The 17666-nt window shown below is 36.8% G+C and overlaps 1 protein-coding gene, 1 long non-coding RNA gene and 2 pseudogenes across 4 annotated transcripts; 3 read left to right on the forward strand and 1 right to left on the reverse strand.

Moving 5' to 3' along the window:
* The first annotated feature begins 6471 nt into the window (after window positions 1–6471).
* On the forward strand, window positions 6472–8810 carry LOC117933279. The gene is made up of 2 exons (XM_034854657.1): window positions 6472–6803; window positions 6902–8810. The coding sequence occupies exons 1-2, from the start codon at window positions 6472–6474 to the stop codon at window positions 8808–8810; spliced, it is 2241 nt and encodes a 746-aa protein (XP_034710548.1).
* A 243-nt stretch (window positions 8811–9053) lies between these two features.
* LOC117933280 lies at window positions 9054–10852 on the forward strand (annotated as a pseudogene).
* A 486-nt stretch (window positions 10853–11338) lies between these two features.
* Window positions 11339–12496, forward strand: LOC117934242 (annotated as a pseudogene).
* Window positions 12497–16566: 4070 nt separating this feature from the next.
* Window positions 16567–17665, reverse strand: LOC117934117. Of its 3 annotated transcripts, XR_004654419.1 has the most exons (5): window positions 17533–17665; window positions 17355–17430; window positions 17067–17263; window positions 16691–16969; window positions 16567–16595 (listed from the first exon to the last, which is right to left on the reverse strand). It is a non-coding gene; the product is annotated as an uncharacterized LOC117934117 (long non-coding RNA). The 3 variants fall into 3 exon arrangements; XR_004654418.1 differs by lacking the exon at window positions 16567–16595 and having other exon boundaries at window positions 16601–16969; window positions 17158–17263; XR_004654417.1 differs by lacking the exon at window positions 16567–16595 and having other exon boundaries at window positions 16601–16969.
* Window position 17666: the final 1 nt, after the last annotated feature.

Consider the following 17666-nt stretch of genomic DNA (forward strand, 5'->3'; position numbering starts at 1 on the left):
TGTAACCATATACACTATTACTCACCATGCCAAAATTATCTCGATGACCAAGACAAGTTAACCCACAAATTTAAACATAGTATACGATGGCTATCAATGGATTACCAAAGTTTATGAACTAGTTGTGAACAACTTATCACCTTGTAAAGAACCCATGACTTGAATTTTTTATTCAACTACTAATGTACTCACATCATGTATAATACAAGTGACATAAGTTTGATACTCAAATAAATTAGATAAACAATGCAAACAAGATAGGAAATAATAGATATCATATATGATGAATCAAATTCTTACATTATGTTGATGCTTTTAAGGGCTTTGATTCGTCCCAAAGTGCTTTTGTGCCATTTGATTCTAGCCCAGATGGGTGTCATCAACAAAATTTATAAACCTATTTCACCATACACTAGGGTAGCATAGCTAGCATAGTATAGTGGCTCTAGGATCATCCACATGGATGGGTTTTCATGGTACAATTGATATTAGTTAAGGTACTGAAATGATGCTTTTCCTTTTGAAAGTTAGCTTTAAAAGAAAATGTAATTGTGGGTGGAAAAGGTTGATTTTTAAGTTAACCAAAAATAGTAACTGAAATTAATTTCAAAGAAAAGGTTTCTTGGAGTTTTAGGTTACTAGGTTTAGATTCCTTAGGCAAAGGAGGAGATTCCGGATCTTTTCCTCGTGTTGGGGATAATAACATAAAGGATGGTTATCTCCCGAACCAGTTTTTGTATTTAGGTATTAAGATTTGATCCAAAGGGTTCATGAAAAATGGTAATTGCTTCCCATTAATGGTTTCAAACACTAAAGACCCTCACCTTGAACCACTTTCCAATGGCTCGTAAATGATAACTGATAGACATCTATGAATCTAGCAATAAGCATCCATAGAATCCAAAAAGCTTACCAAGTATTGGCCATTCAAGGTGATTTTAAGGGATTTAAAGCTAAACCTTGAAATAAAAACCATTGATGGTTCACAACTACTATCATTTAAAGCAAGGACAACTCTCACCTTTGCATTCAGGTCCTTCACCTAACTTCCATCACTCCAAGAAACGTAAAACCTAGCCACTCATCCCCTGAGAAATCATCCTCAGAGGTTGTTTGGCTAGGAAGAAAAGTGAAAACAAAATGAGAAGGAAAGGCAAAGCAAAAGCTTTGTATATTTCTTACTACGGGAAATTTTTCAAGTGTTTAATAAAAAACATCCATCTCAATATCACACATATCTCTCCTTATATATCTGCTACCTAAAAGATATAAAAGAAAATATCTAAATTGGTTATAAGGAGAAACTAGGAAATTAAACAAAATATCTGAAGATAAAAATCTAACAAAGTCGGTGCACAGGAAGATTTCGCATACCATGCAAAATTTGGCATGGTGTGAGAAATTCTTTGTTGTCTCAAGAGGTTTCGCATGGTGTGTGAAATTTCACACAGGGTGCGAAATTTCTTTCACTCATTCCTACTCTCTATCCTGCAGCTATTGAAGTTCCTCTTGATTTCACATGCTATGCGAAAATTTCACATAGCCATGCGAAATTGCTAGTTGCTAGATTTCTTCTCTGATTCTCTTCCTTGCATACTTGATTGGCTTGGAAAAGGGCTATGAAGCTCCAAAGCTTGGATTCTTCATGTAATTGAGCTTCAACTTGCTTTGCCATGGACTACACAAACTTCTCCCTCATTCTTGGCTTGTTTCAATGATCAAATAGCTACCAAAAACACCAAAACTTGCCAAAAGCTGATTAGTAACACTTGCAAGGGTCCTTAATGTGCCAATTGAGTTAAAAGGTATTAACTACTACTCAAAAGTGTTTAAAACAGTTAATTTCAATCTATAAAAGAGCACTTTTTGAGTAGTAATCATGCTTTATCCTAATAATCTCTCGCTAGGCCTCAAAATATACTGGGCAAAATATGGCACCTATGTTATCCCTATGCGTATCGAATACTCATCATGGTAAGGTCTTAAGAAGGGACATTAGGTTCTTTACAGATGATGTTTTCCATAGTCACATAACCCCTTTAAAGCATCTCATGAATCAAACAAAAGTTCCTCCTTATGTGTTTACTCTTTCATTGGTTCTTGTTTATTTCGACTATGTCATCGTCTCACTATTATCATAAAATAAAATCATGGGTGATACAACCAAGATTACTACCCTTAGTTCCATAAGAAACTTCCTAAGCCAAACAACATCTTTTTCAGCTTTAGAAGCTACACCATATTCAACTTCCATAATCGAGTCAATAATACATGACTATTTTACACTTCTCCAACTAATAGTCTCACCACTTAAGATAAAGACATAATTAACTAGAAATAGAATTACAAGAGTCTTTATTAGATTGAAAGTCCAAATCTCTATACCTAATTAGTACTGATTCATCATAGTGGTAAACCCACATAGGATCCTTTATTATTTAAAGATACTTGAATATATGCTTAACTATTGTCCAATGCTTCAATCCTAGACTAAAATTATATCCACTCACTATACTTGTAGCTTAACAAATACCTAATCTAGTATATAACATCCCATATAAATCATGACACCCACAAATGAAGAGTAGGGTATTGCCTTCATGCTCTTTATTTCCTCAGATGTCTTAAGATGGTAATTCTAAGAAATAGGAACTCCATGGCTAAAGGGTAACAAACCCCTCTTGAATTCTTGCATCACATAGTCAACCAAAATCTTGCTAATGTAGCTAGCTTGAGACAACCAACTACTATCTAGGTGAGACTTATTACTTTGTATGTCTTTTCAGCTTGAATCCTTCAATTTTGGAACTCTACAATTAAATGCAAACCTTGTAGTTCAAGGGCTTGGATTGTTGGGAGCACTTATTATCTTTGTTGTGGAGGGGTTTGACACTAATCCCTAAGTATTTCTTCTTGTCTCTTCCCCTTCTTGGAGATCTTTAGTATCTTTGTTTTCACCATTCTTTCATCTCAATAAAAGAATTCCATAGAAATCTCCTATGACGGTTGGCAAGCTTTTAATAGATTAAGAGATGTAGTTTGACATGAAGCTTAGTTTCAACTTTCATATCTCTCCATTACCTAAGAAAATTAAGGAAAAAATCAAAATGTGAACCATGATAAGGTTTTAATTAAGTACATTTGATATTCTAATTAGGTTGCACCAATGCATTTAACAAATGATTTGAAAGTGAGCATACTTCTATGTATGTGTGGGCTTCGCTATCCTAAAGGTGTGCTATCTTAGAATATTCAACAAAGTGTATTATATATTTCCCACATTATTCTTCAAAAACCCTTACCCTTCTTAGTTATGGCCTAATTTCTTAACCTTGCTTTTTCTTAAAAACTTTTTATTGATAACTCCTAAATTAGGTGTAAGGGACTAATTTAAGGTGTAAGGGATATTACACCCTTTGTCCCACAACACTTTCTAATCTAACTTTTCATCATCAATGAGTGGCAAGATATGTGTAAGAAATTTAATTGGAATTTAAATTTGATTCTACCAAAAAAAAAAAAAGGAACACAAAAAATTTCCATCAAATTGAATTGAATTTCATTCAAAGATAACAAAATTTACAAAATGATAAAGAGCTTTTTATAGAGTGAAACAAAATAAAAACTATGAAATATTTAATTAAAACTATTTTTCTCCAAAATTTCTTTTGATTGACTCCAATTAATTAAATCTCTCAAGTAGAAACCATAAACCATTTAAATTTAAGTATTAAACCATCCAATTATAAGCACTTATGCATAAGCCAGCACCCTTATGCACATATATAATTAATTAAATAATTTCCTCAAATCACGTGTCACTAAAGAATGTGAGTTTGAACAGGGATCATAAGGACCCATAGGAAAATATTGGTTCTCTTAAAATCAAATTTTAAAATTGACTCAACATTCTACTAAAGAAAGTCAACTACATTATAGTATCATATGAAAAATAAATTGAGATAAAATTAATTAGTTATTGATTAATTAATTTCTTGGGTCTATAACCTAATATTCGTTGCATGCAAGTTTCCCATAAACTGATGTTTTTAATCCAACAAGATAGTAACTATAAATCTCTTAGGATTACTTTTCCAACCATTCAGTCTCAAATTCATTTATAACATGATTAATTGACACACTCTTGTACACAAAGGATATATATCAAATTCATTCTACTGAAGGGATTACTATGGTCATAGATCTCATCATCATAAATGCTTAGGATCACCCAAGGGGACATAATGCCTGAAACCCACGAGATATCACAGTGTTTCTATTGAGTATATCTTTTATTACTTGCTTAAGCCATCGATCACTCAATTTAAAGGAAATATATGATCATATTAGGATCTCAATCGTAGATTAAAGTTACTGATGACTCAGGCACTAGTGCAATACTCTTTCAAAGTTGACAATCTATGCAACATGGTAACTTGAATAAGTCATGACAACCTAATAGTCATTTAGGCATGACTCTTTGTAAGTCATTTTCAATTTGCAACTATACACACTAGTACATTCACCATGAGAAAAATTGTTTCGATGAATAAGATAAGTTATCCCATCACTTAAAAGTAGTGCACTTCAACTTTAAATAAATTGTCAAAGTTTATGAACTAGTTGTGAACAACTTATAATTACCTTGTAAAGAACCTATGACTTAAAGTTTTTGTACAGCTACTAATGAACTCGAGTTATGTACAATACAAGTGATATATACATACATGTTCTAATAAATTAGTTACATAGTGCAAGCATGATAGAAAATAATTAATATCACATGTAATGAATCAAACTGCTATATTATTTCATTGTTTTTAAGAACTTAATCCTCATAAATTCTAAGGACTATTGTGAAGTTGGATAGTTGTGACATAGCATTCAAAGTACGTACTATAAAATTGTATCTAATGAATAGCCTCTAGGATTGCTTTGTTTGGGTTATCAACCATTATAATCTAGTCAAGTTAACGTTGACCAGTTGTCTTGGTGTAACACATATTGACTTAAGAAAACCTAAATCAATAATTTTAAAATAATTTATTCACAACACTCACAATTAATTATGGGAAAGTTGTGTTTTCATGGACCAATTTGTTAATTATATGGTTTTTGGAACCCAGATTTACGAAATAGCAAAAATATTTTTCAATGTGGAAACTTATATGGGTTTCATGCACTCTGAGCCGGGTGTCTTTTTTCTACCAAGATTGCCCCTCTTAGTATCCAGGTCAGCAACAACTGAAGGGCACGTCAGCAGGGGCTGAAACTGAACGGGTTCAAAACTCCAAAATCAAATGTTGAGCTTCCCACAAAAATACCCTAGCCGACGGTTCTTTCTTCCCTCTTTCTCATTGTTGTCTTCACTCGTCACCAAGGCGATTTGAGCTTCCCAGAAAAACGGTGTAGCCGACGCTTGAAGACCCTTGCCGATGGTTCTTTCTTCCTTTTCTCTCATTCCATACCCATTCCTCTCATCGGTCTTCACTTTGTCACCGAGGCGATTTGATCTGTCTTCACTTCGTCACCGAGGCGATTTGAGTTTCCCAGAAAAACGGTGTAGTCGACCGTTCTTTCTTCCCTATCTCTCATTCCTTACCTGTTCCTCGCATCTGTTTTCACTCTGTCACCGAGGCGAAGCAGAGAACCGTGTAGAGTGTTAAAAAAGTTCTGTCATTTCAGTTGAGAAGGGCTTAATCCCATTTGTTTCATATCAGATTTTCTGTCTCGAGGTAACCCATTCCTTCCTTGTTTTGCATTCGCATTTACATTCACGTAAATATGTTGTTTGTGTGGGTTTTTTATGAACTAGGTGTGGCTCAAATGTTGGCATTTAGGAGTTGGTACTAAATTTTTAAATCTGTTCGTAATAAATCATCATCATTTTTTTCAATTCCATGCGTTTTCTGAGTTTTTACTGTTTTATTTGGATTGGCAAATTCTCGAAAATGTGTTGTTTTGATATAAAATGAAGGCAATAATATGGGTTGGGAATTGTTTTGCTAAAAAACCCATTTGTTTTTGTTGTGGTTTAGAATTGGGAAAAACATATTTTGAATTTGTTTGCCAAAAAAGGAATTTTTTTTTTCCTAAACTGTTTTTGGGTATTGGGAAACAATGCATTTTTAGTGAAACCCATTTATTGGATTGTGTTTTTGGATTGAGCTATGCAATGGATGACCAAAAGGGAACATTTTTTCGGGATGATGTATTCATTTTGAGAGCGAAATAAGTTCTTAAGAAATGGTGATTTTTAGATGGGAAAGTTGTTCCAAATTACTCTTAATTGTGTAATGTTTTTGAGAGCTATGCAGTGCAGTGCATCGGCCAATTAGCATGTTTGAACCTTAATTGTGTGCATCAGCCAATTAGCATGTTTGAACCTTAAAGTCTATGGAATCAACATGCATAATTCTTCAATCTTTCGTTGTTGTATTGTTTTTAACAAATCTTTATGTCAATAAGGAAATGGAAGAGGAGATGTTTTGTTACATTCATGAAGGTGGTGAGCTTGTTAAGACTGCTGTTGGGTCCGTTGAATATAAAGGAGGTTGGACCAATTGCAGTGTTGTTAGCAAGAATATCTCACAATCTGAATTCGTTTCAAAAGTATGTGGTGCACTGAACTTGGATTCCAATTCCATTAAATTGGAATTCACAGTCAAGTTTGACCCATCATGTCTATTGCCACTGCATAATGATGGCGACATAGTCAATATGTTCAAATTCAACGACATGTTTTGTCATGTCTACATCTCCCAGTGTACTGAATGTGGTGATGACCTCATTTGCCCTACTAGGTACCTAATGTCCTTCCACAATAATGTTCTCTTTTGTATAATCGCTTTTCACACTTAGATTGATGGAGGATCAAATTCTTTCCTTATGTTTTTTGCAGTGGCCCAACCCCCATTGTTGCTTCAAACTCAGCTCATGTTTCCTCTATTGGCGAGCCCCCATTACACATCTCTAATGAGTCGCCCACAATTCAGTCATTTGGGTTTTCCCAAAGATGTGCTATGACAAATACCGTTCAACTTCAACGAAGCCGGTTCGAACATTCAATTGTAGGTAGTGGACATACCTTCCCAAATGCGTCGGAGTTTCGAGATGCAATATATTTGATGTCTTTGGCTGGAAAATTTCGATATTCTTACAAAAGGAATAGTCCAAAACACATGACCGTAGTATGCACAATTGAAGATTGTCCTTGGAAAATCACTGCGCGTGCAATAGGGGATTCAAACATTGTTCAAGTACACACATTCCGAAATGTGCATAACCATTGCTTGGAAGATGTTGTCTTGTCTCAGCCTTTAGTGAGATCCACGCGTGCATCGTTGGTCATTGATGATGTTATTCGATCTACTCCTGAATACCAACCACGCCAAATTTGTAAGGACTTTGTAAGGCAACATGACATCCAGTTAACTTACCTACAAGCATGGCAAATGAAGGAGAAGGCTAAGGAGCGCATTTATGGACAGCCCAAGAATTATTACAAATTGTTGCCATGGATGTGTGAAAGAATGCTTGCAACAAATCCGGGATCGAGTGTTGAGTTGAGTTATTCTGATGACGACCATTTTGAGAAGCTTTTTGTTGCTCATTCAATATCTATCGAAGGGTTTGTAAGGGGGTGTCGACCAATCATTGCAATTGATTCGGCCCATATGAGTGGGCCTTATGGTGGTGCTCTATTTTCAGCCACCGCCTACGATGCTAATGACTCCATGTTCCCCTTAGCCTTTGGAGTGATGAGCTCGGAAAATTATGCAGATTGGTTATGGTTCTTGGAAAAACTGAAGATAGTTGTGGGAAATAAGGAAGTTATTATTATCTCAGATAGACATCCTGCTTTGCTTCGTAGTGTCCCTGAGGTGTTTGGCATTGAAAATCATGCTTATTGCTACCGTCACCTGAAGGAGAATTTTAGTAGTTTCTTGTCCAAGCATAACACACGAGGGAACAAGGGTAAAGAAAATGCATTGCAATTCCTAGATAGCATTGCGTATGGAAGGTTAGAACATGATTATAACGTTTCCATGTTTGAACTTAAAAATTACAACGAGGCTTTAGCCACATGGGTTGAAGAAAATGCGCCGCACCATTGGGCCATGTCAAAATTCCCAAAACAAAGATGGGATAAAATGACTACGAACCTTGCCGAGTCATTTAATGCTTGGTTACGGATTGAAAGACATCACTCTATTTGTAACTTTTTATTGGAGCACATGTCCAAGTTAGCTTCTATGCTTGTGAAGCATGAAGAAGAGTCCAAGAATTGGAAAGGGTGTATAGGGCCAAAAATTGAAGCTAAGGTGCAGGAAAATATTGCAAAGGGTACGGTGTATCCAGTCACGCCGTTCAAGAATGGAGTATTTGGGGTATGTATCGGGAAAACCTTGTTGAATGTAGACATTCTGAACCGTACATGCACTTGTAGAGGTTGGCAAATGTTGGGAATCCCTTGTGAGCATGCCATAGCTGTCATTATTTCCATTGGTCAAAATGTTACTGATTTCGTCGATGATTGCTACAAATACCCAATGCAAGAGTTGATATATGGGGGCTCTTTCTCCGGCATAGAGACCCATGATATGCCTACTGTGGACGATGATGGTTTGGTTCGATCTATCACCGGGGAGGTGTTCTTCTCTCTAAAGCCTCCACATAGAAAGCGCGCTCCCGGAAGGCCAAGGAAGAAGCGCATTGAGTCTCAATATCAAGATAAACGGACTGTTTATTGCTCTCGTTGTCATATGTCCGGCCACAACAGAAAAACCTGCAAAAATCCTTTGCCCTAAATGCATATCTGTCTACTTATTGCATTATGCTGATATTGTATTACTCTATTTCAACTAACTGGTTGTCACCCAATCATCATTACTATTTGAATGTTTTGTGCTTTTCCATTCACCTGCAATGTTCATTGAGTTACATTATATTTCTCTGCTGATTCAGTTCTTTCACAAAGTCCGAACTATGTTTGCATGGTCAAAGGACAACTTTGCTATCCACAGTTCCTTCCTTATCGCTCTCTTTGAACCATGTCGGAGGGTCATCTCTTTAACAATATCTCTCTCGGCGGTCGTGGCGGAACGAATCCAGGGCAGTTGAGGGTTCATCCAGGAGGGATATTATGGAAAAAGCTATGAGGTGGAAAGGCTGTTTTTGGTTGCCAAATCTGATATTGTTGGGGTGACCTGGATGAAAGTCCCAAGAACTAATCAGCTTGGTGTTCGAGTTAAAGCTGGGTTATACTACAAATTCACTGGTTTCCATGACCAGGATGTCACTAATTTGACCACTTTTTTCCAACATTCTTGCGGAATAAACCCAGAAGAGAAGCAGCTTTCTGTGAGTGGCCGCAACTGGGGAGAAGTTGATTTAAATGGCAATATGCTGACTTTTCTGGTTGGTTCGAAGCAAGCATTTGAAGCATCTTTAGCAGATGTTTCACAGACACAGATGCAAGGGAAAAATGATGTCATTTTGGAGTTCCATGTGGATGATACCACTGGGGCTAATGAGAAAGATTCATTGATGGAGATAAGCTTTCACATACCAAATTCCAATACCCAATTTGTTGGTGATGAAATTCGTCCCCCAGCTCAAGTATTCCGTGATAAAATTATGTCAATGGCGGATGTTGGTGCTGGAGGTGAAGAAGCAGTTGTTACATTTGAGGGGATTGCAATTCTTACAGCAAGGGGATGGTACAGTGTGGAACTGCATTTGTCATTCCTACGCCTGCAGGGACAGGCTAACGTTTTTAAAATTCAATACAGCAGCGTCGTTCGCCTTTTCTTACTACCTATGTCTAACCAGCCACATACCTTTGTTGTTGTGACACTGGATCCACCAATCCGTAAAGGGCAGACTATGTATCCACATATTGTGATGCAGTTTGAAACAGACTATGTGGTTCAAAGTGAATTGTCATTAAGTGAAGAAATTTTGAATACCAAGTACAAGGACAAGTTGGAGCCTTCATATAAGGGACTCATTCATGAAGTCTTCACCTTGATATTGCGTGGCTTGTCTGGTGCCAAGGTCACAAAACCAGGGAAATTCAGGAGCTGTCAGGATTGTTATGCAGTGAAGTCATCATTGAAAGCTGAAGATGGTGTTTTGTATCCACTAGAAAAGAGCTTCTTCTTTTTACCCAAGCCTCCTACTCTTATTCTTCATGAGGAGATTGATTGTGTCGAGTTTGAGAGGCATGCTGCTGGAGGCTCAAATATGCATTACTTTGATCTTCTTATAAGACTAAAGACTGAGCAAGAACATCTCTTCTGGAATATTCAGAGGAATGAATACCATAATCTTTTTGACTTTATCAGTGGGAAAGGCTTGGAAATTATGAATCTTGGAGATGTCCAAACCACAGATGGTGTTGCTGCTGTTCTTCCGAATGATGATGATGATGCTGTTGACCCACATCTTGAGCGGATTAAGAATGAAGCTGGTGGAGATGAGAGTGATGAAGAGGATGAAGATTTTGTTCTTGACAAGGACGATGGAGGCTCTCCTACTGAATTCTGGGGAAGAGGAATCTGATGCTAGTGAAAGTGGAGGCGAGAAAGAAAAGCCTTCGAAAAAGGAATCCAAGAAAGAGCCTTTTGCTTCTAAGGCATCTTCGTCTATGAAGAAACCCAAAGATGGAGATGAAGATGGTTCAAAGAAGAGAAAACAGAAGAAGAAAAAAGATCCAAATGCGCCAAAGAGGGCTATGTCTGGTTTCATGTTCTTTTCACAAACTGAAAGGAAAGAAGGGTGGGCTAAATTAAGGAAGGAAGTGTGGATAGCAAAGTTGTCCTTTGACATGCACCACATCTTGTTTTAATGGTATTTACTCAAATCCCATGTATTTGCTAAGATTACATTGGTTAAGCCATTTTAACCATACTGCAGTTTGTGTTCCCATGTATCATTTGGTGGCATCATTTAATTATCCGAAAATAAATACTTTGAATGAGTGGCATCATTTGTGTTCCCATGCACTCTAACAAAATTTATTTTTCACCACACTTCTTCATGGTTAAAATGGCTTGTGCAATACCAGCCACAATTGTACGGTAATAGTTCTTACTTTGCAGGTTTAATTAATTGCGCTTCCATTATATCCATCTGAACAAGACGATCATCTTATTCTAGGCATGGCAACAGAAATGAGGAAAAGGAAGGAACATGTCCCTGCAACATGTGCACATGTCGCCAACACGGCTTTCATTCAACAATGCATGCTATAAATGAACATAGTTTTTCGTATTAGTTAAATGACCATAGTAGCTTAAATGTGGGATTGAGCTGAAACTTGTTCTTTTAATTCACAGTTGGAGCTGAAGCTGATGATGATGGGATTGAGCTGCTGTTGTCCGAAGTTAAGGGTAAGGATATAACAGAGCTTATTGCATCTGGAAGAGAGAAATTGGCCTTAGTGCCTTCTGCTGGTAGTGTTGCTGTTGCAGCTGTTGCGGCTAGTGGTGGTGGTGGTGGTGGTGCAGCACCTGCTGCCACATAACCAAAGAAGGAGGAAAAGGTGGAAGAGAAAGAGGAATCAGATGAGGTAAGCGTTCAATGATTGGGTTGGCACTAAAACCAGCACCTTAGTCTTATTCAGTCACATATCAGCTGTCCCTACTGGTCTTTTTGGCTACTCTTGGGATTCACTTTATGCATTTTCAGAGTAAATCTCTACTCCTTCATCATGCCTCAACAATGAGCTCTCCTTTAATTCCTGCATATAAAGTGGCATTCATATGTGTGGAGCCAGATGTGTGGTAGATTACCATAATTTTGGTCTCACTTATCTTAGGATTGGGTTGCATGATTATGTTTTCCCAATGAGAAAGCACAACTAGATCCTACCTATGTTCTCTCAAATTAAGTAGAACCATGATGCTAGAAGCTTATAACTTTGATGAGCTTCTGGATCTCTATCTTTGCTTACTTTATGCTGTATGGTTATTTTGACCTTTATATTATTTGAATGCTTGACTCACCTAACCTAACCAAGATGCCTTTGCCACTGGTCTAGAACATTTTTTGCCTACAAACCTTAGATTTTGAAGCATTTTTCAGATTTGATGCTCTTTGCTATCTCTATCTCTGATTGTGAAAAAAAAAAATCTAATTTCCACATAAAAGGAATGGTTGTTATTTGGAGCATGAGACTTTAGTCTTTCATGGATACAGATTACAGAAATCCCTTTTTTAGTTTGATTATATGCAATTAAATTTGAGTACTTTTGGCTGCCCAAGTGTGGTTATGTAATGTGGAACTTGCAGGAACCATCTTACTGCGCATGTAGCCTCTCCACTGTCCTGTCACTGCATTGGACTTTCACATAGAAAGCACACTGATTATGCCTATATAACCAACCTTAACTGTATTAAACACATGCACAAATTTAATTCATCATGCACTGATATATCTTTCCTTTTGTTTCATTCATTGCAGGACATGGGCTTCAGTGTCTTTGATTGATGGAATGGGATTTTGATTTTTTCATATGCTAAGATTTCTCAAATCTTTATACTATTTTGGGAATTCAAGGTTGTTTTTTCTGGAGACGATTTGCTCTTTCATTTTTAACCACAATGATTTGCTAACTATGTTCAAGCAATTACCAGTAATTTAGTAATGACAGATTTTAATTTTTATTTATTTATTTATTGTGTATTTCAGAATTGACATAATCAACTAATTGCTAAATGAGCCATCACTATTGGAAATTCAATATTGTTTTTTCCAGCAACCCTTCTCTGTTGCTAATAGGTTCAGAAGGTGAGGATTACATTTGAAGTAAGGATGCTATTTCAATATATTGATGTCAGTCTGTTGGAGTGCCTGAATCTAGCAATACGGAATGGAATGGTTGTTTATATGTTATCCCAGATTCACAAGAGGAAACTATCCCAGGGGAACTTTGGGAGATGCCACCACCCACCCAAGCTTGATTGTGTTGTTTAGTCCTTTCACCAGGGGTGACAAAACTGGAAATTCCCTCAATTGAAGTCGCTTCGAGGGAGGTGAAATCATTCACTGTTCCACATTCTGCACACTTATTTTGAAATAAAAACCAAGGAAATTTCACACATGAGCAGGGACCAATTACCAGGGAGTTGGATTAAGTGGCAGATTGATCTTCAGGGTTGTTGGTCTTGTGGTAGCATTAAGAAAATTTCACACAATTTTGTGGGGGCTGCAACAAGACAGGTAGCCTAAGTGGAAGGATCACACAATTAGTTCATTTGCTCCAGAGGTCACTAAAAACAACTCAACCAGAAAATCGAAATGTCAATTGCGACATAAATGTGGAGGAATTTTTATGTTGGTAGTGATAATTCATTGGGTTGCGGATAGCCCTCACTTCCAGTTCCCCTGCTGTTGTGCCGGATCAGGGGCGGTGATATGTGGGCAATGCTATCCACTTATTTTGTTTTTGTGATTGCCGATTGGGAATTATAATCTGGGATGTCTATCACCTTCAAAATTAATGACACACTTTAATCTCAACACAAGCAGTCCATTTCCCCTGTTTGTAACAAATTCTCACTTCCACTTCCACATGATTGGGAAAACGTTTCCCCCCCCCCCCCCCCCCCCCTTTTTTTTTTACTTCTATTTATTTGAAACCTGATGTTTGAAAATTTTGAAGCTTGTTACTGAATCCAAGTTGTCTCAAATATCCACAGGGCCTAGCCTTAATGCCCAATTTTTGGTTCTGTGGCTCTGTTATCCGTTCCACTATCCCCTCTTTAGTCACATACATGGATCCAACAAGTTTCTTCCACACTTTTACCCTTTTTTTTTTATTGATTTTCATCCATAATCCATCTACTTTCTACATTTCTCTTAGTCCCAGCAATCCCACCTTTGGAAAAGTTTTTTTCCCTCATAACTCCACATATGAACCACACCACAGCTCCCTCATCATTGCATTTCAAGCATTATGACAGAGAATTCGCCTTTCCAACTGCACCAAAAAAGAATCAAAATGAGAAAAAAAGTTCACAAACTCTCATCTACAACCATCTCAACCAGGATGACCAAAGGGGACTGATAGGAATGGGGGCTCCATCTATCCCGCATGAGAAAACATTGACTCGATAGTAGTGGTCTGGGACACATCCCATGTCATACCGCATGAAAAAGTTCACACAGCCCACAATGCTTTGCAGATTATAGTATTCATGCTTGATTCCATTCACAAATTAACTCTGCTACTTGTAGAAAATGCTACCACAAACCTAGGTATGAGCTAATCCCACATAAGAAAGGGAAAGAGAATGCAGGATACTTATCTTAAGTAAGAAAAGTAATGCATTAAACACATGTCCCCATCCCATTACTAGTACCATGATGATTAACTACACATGCAGTCACAATGGTATTTTTCAATTCCTCAATTTTGTGAAATCCACATTTAGCAAGGAAAGGACTGAGAAAGGTACTACCTTAATGCACCTGAGGTACTACCTTAATGGTCATGAGGTACTACCTTAATGCACATCAGGTACTACCTTAAGGCAGATTGGAGATATGTTGTTCTTGTATGACTTAAGTCAGAATTAGTTCATTTCATTACATATTAGCATGACATTGTTGTGTTCTTATTTCTTACTCATTCGGTAGCGTATGCACTCATCAGAAATTTAAGGTACTACCTTAATGCACATTAGGTACTACCTTAATGGTCATGAGGTACTACCTTAATGCACATCAGGTACTACCTTAAGGCACCTTGGAGATATGTTGTTCTTGTATGACTGAAGTCAGAATTAGTTCATTTCATTACATATTAGCATGACATTGTTGTGTTCTTATTTCTTACTCATTCGGTTGCGTATGTCCTCATCATAAATTTTAGGTACTACCTTAATGCACCTGAGGTACTACCTTAATGGTCATGAGGTACTACCTTAATGTACATCAGGTACTACCTTAAGGCACCTTGGAGAAATATTGCTCATCTATCACTTAAGCTACAATTAGTTCATTGCATTACACATTACAGCATGCCATTATTATATTATTATTGCTCACTCATTCGGTACCTTATGTAGTCATTAAAAATTGGAGGAACTACCTTAATGGTCATGAGGTACTACCTTAATGCACATGAGGTACTACCTTAATGTACATCAGGTACTACCTTAATGCACATCAGGTACTACCTTAAGGCAACTTGGATAAATGTTGCTCTTCTATGATTTAAGTCAGAATTAGTTCATTGCATTACATATTACAGCATGCCATTATTATATTATTATTGCTCACTCATTCGGTACCTTATGTAGTCATTAAAAATTTGAGGAACTACCTTAATGGTCATGAGGTACTACCTTAATGCACATGAGGTACTACCTTAATGTACATCAGGTACTACCTTAATGCACATCAGGTACTACCTTAAGACAACTTGGATAAATGTTGCTCTTCTATGATTTAAGTCAGAATTAGTTCATTGCATTACATATTACAGCATGCCATTATTATATTATTATTGCTCACTCATTCGGTACCTTATGTATTCATTAAAAATTGGAGGAACTACCTTAATGCACATGAGGTACTACCTTAATGCACATGAGGTACTACCTTAATGTACATCAGGTACTACCTTAATGTACATCAGGTACTACCTTAAGGCACCTTGGAGAAATATTGCTCATCTATCACTTAAGCTACAATTAGTTCATTGCATTACACATTACAGCATGCCATTGTTATGTTCTTCTTGATTACTCATTCGATAGCTTCTATAATCATCAGAAATTTAAGGTACTACCTTAATGTACATGAGGTACTACCGTAAGCCACTGAGGTACTACCTTAATGTACATCAGGTACTACCTTAAGGCACCTTGGAGAAATATTGCTCATCTATCACTTAAGCTACAATTAGTTCATTGCATTACACATTACAGCATGCCATTGTTATGTTCTTCTTGATTACTCATTCGATAGCTTCTGTAATCATCAGAAATTTAAGGTACTACCTTAATGTACATGAGGTACTACCGTAAGCCACTGAGGTACTACCTTAATGTACATCAGGTACTACCTTAAGGCACCTTGGAAAAATATTGCTCATCTATCACTTAAGCTACAATTAGTTCATTGCATTACACATTACAGCATGCCATTGTTATGTTCTTCTTGATTACTCATTCGATAGCTTCTGTAATCATCAGAAATTTAAGGTACTACCTTAATGTACATGAGGTACTACCGTAAGCCACTGAGGTACTACCTTAATGTACATCAGGTACTACCTTAAGGCACCTTGGAGAAATATTGCTCATCTATCACTTAAGCTACAATTAGTTCATTGCATTACACATAACAACATGCCATTGTTATGTTCTTCTTGATTACTCATTCGATAGCTTCTGTAATCATCAGAAATTTAAGGTACTACCTTAATGTACATGAGGTACTACCGTAAGCCACTGAGGTACTACCTTAATGTACCTCATGTACTACCGAAATGGACATTCGAGAAATGTTGTTCTTTTGTCAATATTTTATTGTGACTATTTATTTAAGTAAACAAATGCCTTATCTCTATTAGGATTTCCTGTATAAAACAAAACACAAACATAGAACATAAATATTGTACATCAGCAAAATGTTTGTAATATAGTCAACAAACCAAAGAAACCTCCAACCTACCTATAACATTGACAAAAGATGCCCCAGAATAATGAACAACTCCTTTCCTACTCCCTTTCCTATACGATATTTCACATTAATGAACAACCCTAATTTTGATCATATGGTAAACCAAGTTTGCTTCATACAATCCGAAGAAAGAGGATAACATATGACTCATTCTGATATTACTCCCTCTCGTAAGCTATAGGAACAGCATCACCATGACGTCTTTCTTTCCCTTGGTTGTTGCCCATTGTTGTACATAAACTTCTGACATTCAGCATCACCATACTGTCACTGTTACAATGGGATGTTGTATACTTAATAAGATACAATAAATATAGAACATAAATAATAGTTTTAGAATGGGAACAAAATCACATCATCACATAACAGGATATGAATTCAGTCATTTGTGGACAAACTACAATCAAGTATTGCTTTATATGGTAAGTAGCATCAGATAGGAAAAACTTATCATCAACCATGAAGTCACAAATGACAGGAGGCCATAATTTTATCTCTAACAGTGTTGCGTTCATGGAGCACTAGTTCCACAACTAGCTGGAGTCTGTACATGTTCAGCTTGTCCTACAGAAATGGGAAAATCTTATTTCATCATGTTTTTTAAAAAATAAAAATAAAAAAAACAAAACCAATTAGGATGTAAACCAGCTCTAACCTCTGCCACAGAAGTGGTTAAGGTCGCCCCGTTCCAAAACTCCATGAACTTTAGTGCAAGGATACCACAGTCGAACCTATAACACATCACATTTAGGCTTGTCATGTAGATGATAGAAAGCAAAGAAAAAAAATTCACCTCAAATGTCCGTTTTGGTTAGAATATATGAATATTTTACCCATTCAGTTGTTGCACAAGGTCTGGTTGGACATGCACAAAAGTCGAGACATCCACGTCCATATGCATTTTATATGCATGCAGTGCTTTATTGATTGCCATAGATAATCGCCTTGTTGCAGCACTAATACTGTT

The sequence above is a fragment of the Vitis riparia genome, chromosome 16 (genome assembly GCF_004353265.1).
Source record: "Vitis riparia cultivar Riparia Gloire de Montpellier isolate 1030 chromosome 16, EGFV_Vit.rip_1.0, whole genome shotgun sequence".
Taxonomy (NCBI): Eukaryota; Viridiplantae; Streptophyta; class Magnoliopsida; order Vitales; family Vitaceae; genus Vitis; species Vitis riparia.

Excerpts from the sequence above, each read along its gene's own strand:
- LOC117933279 (XM_034854657.1), top strand. The coding sequence starts at position 6,472 with ATGGAAGAGGAGATGTTTTGTTACATTCATGAAGGTGGTGAGCTTGTT. Across the intron at positions 6,804-6,901 it reads GACCTCATTTGCCCTACTAG|TGGCCCAACCCCCATTGTTG; the intron begins GTACCTAATGTC and ends TGTTTTTTGCAG.